The 9,009-nt window shown below is 37.1% G+C and overlaps 1 protein-coding gene across 4 annotated transcripts; it reads left to right on the top strand.

The window, feature by feature from the left end:
- Positions 1 to 319: 319 nt before the first annotated feature.
- LOC119076024 (open rectifier potassium channel protein 1-like) lies at positions 320 to 8,845 on the top strand. Of its 4 annotated transcripts, none has more exons than XM_037182628.1 (7): positions 320 to 490; positions 2,822 to 3,555; positions 5,985 to 6,286; positions 6,347 to 6,573; positions 6,641 to 6,769; positions 6,827 to 6,974; positions 7,055 to 8,845. In XM_037182628.1, the coding sequence occupies exons 2-7, from the start codon at positions 3,414 to 3,416 to the stop codon at positions 8,681 to 8,683; spliced, it is 2,577 nt and encodes an 858-aa protein (XP_037038523.1). In that variant the 5' UTR covers positions 320 to 490; positions 2,822 to 3,413; the 3' UTR covers positions 8,684 to 8,845. The 4 variants fall into 4 exon arrangements, with proteins under 4 accessions (XP_037038523.1, XP_037038524.1, XP_037038526.1 ...); XM_037182629.1 differs by having other exon boundaries at positions 343 to 459; XM_037182631.1 differs by having other exon boundaries at positions 346 to 395.
- Positions 8,846 to 9,009: the final 164 nt, after the last annotated feature.

Here is a 9,009-nt window from a genome sequence, read left to right as displayed (position 1 = left end):
TATCTTTTCGAAATGAGTTTTATTGGTGTATGGGTAAAAGTATCAGTAAGTAAGTAATACAATAATAGCAAACGTCTCTCGGCTACATGATGGCATATTGGCATATATGAGTACGTACAGACACATGACAATAAGTATACAATTTGAGTTATAAATATATTATGAAAAAGGTAAATAAAAAAAAATAAAAAATAAAAATTGTGTATCATATCGGCAAAACTAAAGCTTGAACAAGGTAAAGTGTCTAAGTGACAAAATTGATATTGTACGTGATTTTGCTAATCGTTCACTTAGCTGGTCATACACAATTAAATCGGTCAGTTACTGAACTGATTTCGTCGAGAAAACATAAAAAAAAAATATATTTTTTGTTCCGATTTATTTGCAATTGATGTGTACGTCGGATGGTTATACGGTCAAGCAAAAAAAAAAGTTAACAAAATTCGGAGTTTGCTTATGGTTTTCATTTTTTTTTAAATTTGTATTTCTGGTAAATTAATGTAAAAATCGCGGTCAATGTGGTAGCTATAAAAGTGTTACTCTAGTCTTTCAAATTGTTAAAATTAAAAATTAGTTCGGAAATTTCCCGCGAACGTCTCGGAATGCGGATTTTCTTTGTTCAAAATATTTGTGGAAATACAACGTTATGTAAACACTGTAAATTGCGAAGACGATACTACTAAATTGTTCGGCCAGGGCGCTAAAATTAGTAAATTTTATGCCCACCCAAAAGTTTCCATAAGTGGCTGGCTGTAATGCATTCTCTTAAATTCATTTTCCACTCACCTTGTTAAGTACTTGGACAAAACCATTTCATTGTTATACTGATAAAAGATTGTATCTCAATGAAAGCTCCGAAGAGAGACGAAAAAAAAATAGAAATTAAAGGTGCAGTTAGAGGTGCCGTTAGATTTTTACTAGAAAAATTTTTGAAAGGGAGAATGTTTATATCATCGACTAAATAGAATACTTCCAAAAGTGTAGTATGACATCACATTGGTCGATAAAATTTTATTCGTTCGCTCATTGTCGTGTTGAGTGGATACAACAATATGAGAATTAAAAACAGTCTTCCGTGAGTTTATTACAATTTTGGGAAAAAATTCAATATTTTACGTGTATTACCAACAGTGCTTTGGTATTACCCAAAGTGCAGTTTTTTTTAGAGAAATTTTTCTTGTCCTAGGTCAGAAATCGTGCTAAGAACTACGTTGTGACGCACATGCAACTACTAAGTATCAGTGACAAACGTCGACTTAGGTTTTCGTCTTTCAGCTGCTTGATTTCAGCTGAAATTTACTCAATTTTAGTGATGGACGGCACAAAATGACGTCTTTTTTAGGATAATTTTTGACGCCCACATTTTTAGACAAATTCCTTAAGCCTCGTTCACATCAGCAAACCTACAAGAGTGAAATTAAAAATTAACGTCGAGTTCATACATTCGACTTCTCGTTTGTTGTGGTCTTAAAGTTTTTCACTTCCACGATTTTCCTTTTTTATTTCTGATGAAAATTAACCTGTTACAGACGGCTGTCATCTGTTATCGACAACTACAGCAAGAATAAACGACAAGCTCTGACTGATGAGGTCTTAAATAGCAAAAAGCATGTTCAAAACAAATGAAGTACAAGATTTCGGAAATCATCTCTGTAAATTTTCGATCAAATGAAGTAATAGTTTGTATAGTAAAACTGTTAATATGCTTGCCGTCTGTGACAGGTGATACCAGTGATGTGCTTGCTGTCTGTTAAATTTTAAAGATAACTGCAGCGCTTTTCAAAATCTAAATCTATATTTCGCAAAAACCGTAACATTGTTTGCATCCGAGGTCCTACCGCAATATTTTCGCGTTCAGTAAAAAGTGTTTCTGTAATTGCAACTATGCCCACATAAAGTGAAACGCCTACACTGAACATCTTTGAGGAACTGAAATTCCCATCGCAACACTCCATGGTTTCGATTTAATCAATTTATCGAGGCCAGAGGTGGATCGACTCAGTCGACTCGACTGACACAGTTTCTGTCTATTTACGACAATATAACGGTAAAGAACAGATCCAAGTGCTATATGCACTAGACAGCTGAAAGTGAGCCACTCAATGTTCAAGCCGTCTGCTTAATCCTATCATTCCAAATCAATGTTTACCCTCAACTTCAGTTACCATACTGATGGCACAAACAAGGAAAACACTTCAACACTATCATGGATCATGCAATCACACGCACTTCTTCCGTGGAACACTGCAAAACAAACAACTATAGCAAACGTTGAGCCACAACAACGTTGTTGTTGTAATATATAATTGCTGAGCAATTAGGAAAAGTGGATCTCTGTTACGTTCATACAAATCTTAATTAAAAATTTCAAGAAAAATGAGTGATATTTACACACACAGAGAGCAAATAAATGCGCCATTTATTCCACCTCGTTAGTTACTGTAATTAGATTCCGTTTTCATTAAAACAAAAATTGTTTTCAATTGTTCAATTACAACACAAAGAAATTGTAGACGATACTCTGTGTCAGCATATTCTATCCAAAATGTGTGATCGGTGAAGACTGCAGAGAACGTTAACATTATCCCATTCTCAAAGTTAGAACATTTCCACGAAATACACGCGCCGGTTAAGTTGTTGCTAATGTTTTACCTTATCAAATTTACAGCGATCGTTGGAGATTTATTGAAAAAAAAATCAAAAAGTTTGGGAGTCTCAATTTAGTGTTTAAGGGGGTGTCTTGCTTTAATTAAATAAAAATAAAAATGTTGAAAACCTTAAGCACGACCGCGACATTTAAATTGATTTGAAAATTTTATAGGAAACGTTTAACAAATGTGACTATGGATATGACGAAAAATATCTTCAAAACGTTTTCGTTTGTGGAAAAACTACGACTTTTGTTGCTGCAGTTAGACTTACCCGAAACAAGTGATTTCGATTTAAATCCAAAAGTTGTTAATTGTTACGCATGAACACTATGCACGAAGCTGAATGATTATTTTATAAACAAAACGTGAGAAAAGTTTATCATCGACAAATTGTATAACAATTGTAATAACGCGCCGCAGCCTGATTATGATTTGCAACCACAAAATGCATTAATTTTCTACAGGCCTAATTTGCAGTAAATCAGTGAATTGTGAAACAGACATGATTCGATGATAAAAACTCTTTTACAATTAACGTTTTTCGATTGAACATAAACGTGTCGTTGCTGCAATTGTTTTAAAGTGATCGTGAAGTGACACTAAATTATTTAACCTTTTCTCAAATCGACAACCAATTAATTACTTTCGTTGCAATTTCATTTTGCATTTTATCAGTTAAAGGTTGAAAACATTTTAAAAACCAAATTTATTGACAAAAAATTTGGATTTAATTGCTAGTTTGATATCAAATTAAAAACAAAAATGTCACCGAAACAATGGTTGGCATTGTTGTGCTTTTATGTGTCGTACTTGATATTCGGGGCCAGTATATTCTATCACATTGAGCATGGTTTAGAAGCGGAGAGGCGAGCATATCAGCTTGACGAGCGAATTGAAGTCAATGGTAAATATTCAAAAATTAAATTGGATTCGTTAAAGAATGTAGTTGGAATAAGGTGGTAAATTGATAGCGTTAAAAGGAAGTTTGTTTGCTAGAGAGGGTATTGGTGTATGCTATTATATCACACGTTACATCGAATATCCATGACAAATAATGTTTATTTCGTCACTCTTCTTTTAAAGAAAAAAGAGAGCGGAGACAAAATAGTTATTTGATTACCGAGTGGAGAAAGAAGGAAATTCCAACAAGACCGTAGTCAGAGCAAGCGAGCCCCTTGAACTGTTAATTCATTTTCCTTCGGTAAACAAACATAGAAACAGCGATGTCATCTGTGATCGACAGCGATGATAAAAATACGAATTAGTTCTGTGTCTGATCTCATATAGGGAAAATTTCAGAACCTAAAACAAACGAAGTAAAAGACTTTTCCATGAAAATATCTACTTATAGAAGTAACAGATTGTATTAATTGGGATAATGCCTTTGCCACCCATTTAATCAGTTTACGTGTTACGGCAATGTAATTGGCGGTTTGCTCATATGAAATATCAAATTACTTTGATTTATCACGTAAAGCACAGTACGTACGTATGTCCAATTTTTTATTTTGACAAGTAGGAAGACCGTCCCCACTCGTCAAAATAAAAATTTTGGATCCACGTACGTGAGGTATTATTACTCTTTATGTTGGCGCTGCTCGCTCAACCATACAAAATCTGCATTCACATTGCTAAAACACTTAACAGCATTTCGGGTGTGCTTCTAAATTTATATTTTGACAAGTGTTAATAACATACTCTGACTCGTCAAAATATAAATTTGGAAGCATGGAAGTACTGTACTAATAACATTCAACCAACCAACGGAGGTTCACACGAACATTCAATTTTGCCGAAGAGAACATTCTTCAAACCCAAACAGCAACAGAAAAGTGATATTCGACATGATTGATTGGTTATATATTCATCATGGTTTTTAATTTGGGAGTTGTTGTGGCTTGTAATTTACTCCACAAGAATTTCGTTGAGCGAATGAAAATCTGAATTTTTGTTAGGCACGCACTCGCAACAAGAATGAAATACTACAAAAAATCTCGAGTTTCATTTGTTATACAAATTTTATGTGGAATCCTTTACAAACTACAATTAACTCTTATAACAATCTGTATTCAAATTGACTCGTCGGTCCCGCACGGCCATGAGTGCCGGTTCTCCGAAACGGCTGGAAAATTTTTCGAACTGAATGTGGTTCCTTATAGTACTCGAGTCCCTCAATAAAAATATTAAAAAAAATCAGAGGTGGTGTCGCGACTCTATTTAAATTTTGTTCAACCCCACCGTGACTGAGATATATTTGATGTTTCTTCATAGAATTGTGAAGATTGTGAACATATTAAGAGTCAATTCGCCAAAACTTCGAACAGCTTATATTGAATCTGGATTCAAGCCGACGGCGATCCAAACGAGCTATAGTTCAAACGAATCGTCGTTCCATTCTGAGAGTTTTGTGGAACAATTTTTTTCTCGAAAATTTTTTGTTGGGCTGACAAAACCCTTAGAAACATTTTCTCCGGAGCTGTCGCAAAAATCGTTTTTTATCAATAGCTCCAACATGCGAGATGTGAAAAAAGTCAAAGTGTGTACGTTTATGAAGCAAAACAAATGGTAAAATATTCGAAGTAAAAGATTTTAATTTAGTCAGTCGAAACCACGGCAGAGTACAGGTTTAATTTAACTCTGCCGTGGTCGAAATTAATTACACCAAATGAAGTACTAGAATGTAATGTACAGACGCGATAGAGACTTCTGGTAATGAAATTAGAGACTGGTTATGGTCAATTTAACCGATTCATCTTGAACACACTCATAATTTATGTCAAACTACTGCAGAAATACCATACCTGTTCTGTACTTTAATTGCTTCTAGATACACACTTCAACTAGACGTCTGTAAAACGCCGCAATGGTAATGCTGTTGAAAGCGTATGGAAGATGTTAATCTCTCTGACTTTGCTCATTAGTATCAAAGATGAAAATAAGTCCTGCAAAAATTGTTACAATTTCGATCTGTTGTCAAGCAAAATTAGATTCTATAAACCGTCACACTCCCAACAGTCCTTCATGCATCGATCTTTTCTTTCTTTAAAATTTCTCGGACAAATCTCGAAAGTGTTTTTCGTTCGATAAAAATTATCGCGACACGACTATTCGATGGGTTAATGTTTCATTAAATTTTATCTTATAATCCGATTTAAGCTTCCTCTGATACCTTACTGTTCCTATTCATTGCGTCTTACATCTGCTAATTGATTATTTATCGAATTCAATTAAAATATCAAACATTGATAACGAGCAAACTCCGCTGTTATCGCGAAAAATATTATTAGCAGCAATCGTCAATCATATTTACATGACATCATGAATTTCTTACAGAGCTACTGGTACGATATGTGTCTCCCGATGACGAAGACAACCAAAACCAAGTGCTCGGTGTAGTATCCGATTATTGCGGTCGGCCGGTGACCAATTACACTCTGGACGAATTTCCCGATGATTATCAATGGACAATCTACCATTCGTTTTGGTTTGCGTTGACACTGTGTTCAACCGTTGGCTATGGAAACATCTCGCCACACGATTCACTCGGTCAGATTATTGTCATATTTTATGCACTCGTTGGACTGCCGGTGAACGGTTTTCTTTTAGCTTATTTGGGAGACCTGTTCGGCAAAACTGTAAGTGCAATGGAAATGGGGATGGGGATGTTGCACCTTTTAAATCGAAATTCGAATTAGTTTATAGGAATCTACAACCGATACAAAGACTATAAATATGCGACGACCAAAAACTATGTGCCACGGCAATTCGGCATGATCGGGAGAATAATGTTGTTCCTTGTTCCCGGCATAGCATTCTTTATCTTCCTACCGGCTTGTCTGTTTACGTACTTTGAACAATGGCCGTACATCACATCCGTTTATTACTCATTCGTGACACTCACAACGATCGGATTTGGTGATTAGTAAGCTAAATCTTTGCACATTCCCGTATAATAGACAGGGTATCAGTTAACGGTATTCGTTTCACAGCGTTCCAACATTCCAGAATGGTCAGTCAAGGGAATTTGGAGTCTACTTTGTGTTCTACCAGATTTTCATAATTTTTTGGAATCTCCTAGGACTCGGTTATTTCATTATGATCATTGGTTTCATTGCAAAGTGAGTAAAGCGCCTCGGTAGATTGGAACATTGAAATTCATTTTTCTTCTTTGTCAGAGGCTTGCAAAGTAAACGAATAGCCCGATTAGAGCACCAGTTATCGGAGAATTTAAAGGCAACACAAAGTCGAATATGGAGCGGAGTCACAAAGGATGTGAGCTTTTTACGACGGATTTTGAACGAAGTCAACCTAATGAAAGTCAAGGTAAGTTCTATCTCGTCTTAGTTTTACTGTGCTTCCCTTTCTGCTTTCACGCCACGCATACTAAAGAATTTTTCCATTAGCCGGTCTATACAGACTCAGCGGAAAGAGCTGCATTCAATTCGCTACATCGATCGTCATCTTGTCCAGACTTGACCTTGTACCGTGAAGATTCGCCACGAGTTTCACGAAAACGTGCCTATTCCGAGAATTATGCTCAACCACTTGACTCATCGACGATCAGTTCACTTACACTATGCCGTGTCCAATCCGAAGGAGATCTTAGTCGTATCGATAAAAAGAAAACTTTTGAAGGTGCAGACGCTACTCACAAGACTGGTGATCTATTGTCAAGAGTAGTGAATGCATTGGGAAGCATCCGGCCATCGGATGAGGATGGACAAAGTGTGTTGGAACTTGGTATCGACGGAGGGATGCAGGGATTTACGGATTCTCAAATATTGGCTAGTGAAAGGACATGGTCGGGATGGTCTCTGTCTCAGTCGGATGGTAGTTACACTAATCCACCGATAAGGAAACGGGCTGCTTCAGATTTCCGTGTGCCACAAATCGATAGTTTCAATGATTCTTACGAATCGACATGGAATGGAAACAACGACCAGCAGATGAAGGAGTACATGAAACGCAGCAAAAAGAAATTTTCGATTCCGGAAATATTTACAACCAAATCTGATTCGAACAACCGTTCGGTTACCTTAAACATTCCAGACACACTGCAGGTGCCGACTGAAGCTAGAAACAGATCATTTATTAGCAAAATAAATCCATTCAAAGCCAGAGTAATGGGACAAAATGGCAAACGACATTCAGTCGCGGTGGGAGCTACTCAAGATCCCAATCCACAAATCTATTTGGAGAGAACATCGCGAGGCAGAGAATCTCGAATCAGTTTGCCTCGACAATATTTAGCGGCAACTGCCAGAGGTCGCAACAGTGTCTTTTCGATTTTGGAGCAACCACAAAATGCTGACAATTCAGAGTTGTTGGAGAAAACCACCATTGCAGATCTGATTCGTGCCTTGGAAGTGATTCATACCAAGGCAAACATTACAACCGAAAGTTCTTTGCTAGGATACGGAGAGGTTCCTAAAAGAAAAGTCGGAACTGTCACACCTCCATCACCTCCGAATCTCTCTCATTTGCAAGTACCGAACAATAACCGTCGAGGTTCCCTTCGTCCTGTTCCCGGTTACACTACAGTTTTTGCAACTCAAAACACCTCGCGTAGAAAATCATTGTTCCTCAGTCCAGAGTCTGTTTCAACTGACAGAAGATCATCAATGGCGTCTTTACGTCCAGTTAATCCTCCACCATATTCAGCCACACCGAAACCAATGACTAGACGGTTCAGTGTTCGCCCAACAAATCTATCAATACCACCAGGTCAAGCACCATCACCCACACCATCAGTACAAGCATCTTCCATGCTTCAACGGAAACTTTCGTTGCGTCCTAGTCCATTGGCTAGACATACTCCATCACAAGGTAGCGGTAGATATGCCAAACAGGGAGCACAGCAAACACAGCCACAGACTGTGACAACACCATCCGCTAATCGTCTTCAGTTGCCTGGCGCAGCGACTAGAAATATAATGTGGCGTCCAGCTCAGTTACATGCGTCCCGGGCGGAACACAGTAGTTTAACGGAACTGAACGAAAAGTCCGAAAGGAAAAGAGCCGATTCGAAGTGATGTGTGAAAAGTGAATGGGATATTTGATTAACAGAAATGGGAACGTAATTTATTTAACAGTTTTTTTTTTAGCCCTTGACCTTGAATGTAAGTTTGTGTGTGGCATACGTAGCAATTAGTTTTTGTAAATAAATCCATAAGGACATATGATTCCTGATGGCACATGTTGAGAGCTTTTAATTACAAAGTTGTTTTATCTGATGCTGGATGCGTCTTGACAATGAGAGAAAGCGATACAAGTTGTATCATACAACGAAGCAGATTGATGAAGTTTAATCCGAAAAGGTAAGATTTACACGATAAATTATGCCATAATCATTATGGCA

The sequence above is a fragment of the Bradysia coprophila genome, unplaced genomic scaffold (genome assembly GCF_014529535.1).
Source record: "Bradysia coprophila strain Holo2 unplaced genomic scaffold, BU_Bcop_v1 contig_232, whole genome shotgun sequence".
Taxonomy (NCBI): domain Eukaryota; kingdom Metazoa; phylum Arthropoda; class Insecta; order Diptera; family Sciaridae; genus Bradysia; species Bradysia coprophila.
The sequence above is the reverse complement of the archived record's forward strand: the minus strand, read 5'-3'. Positions and strand labels throughout refer to the sequence as shown.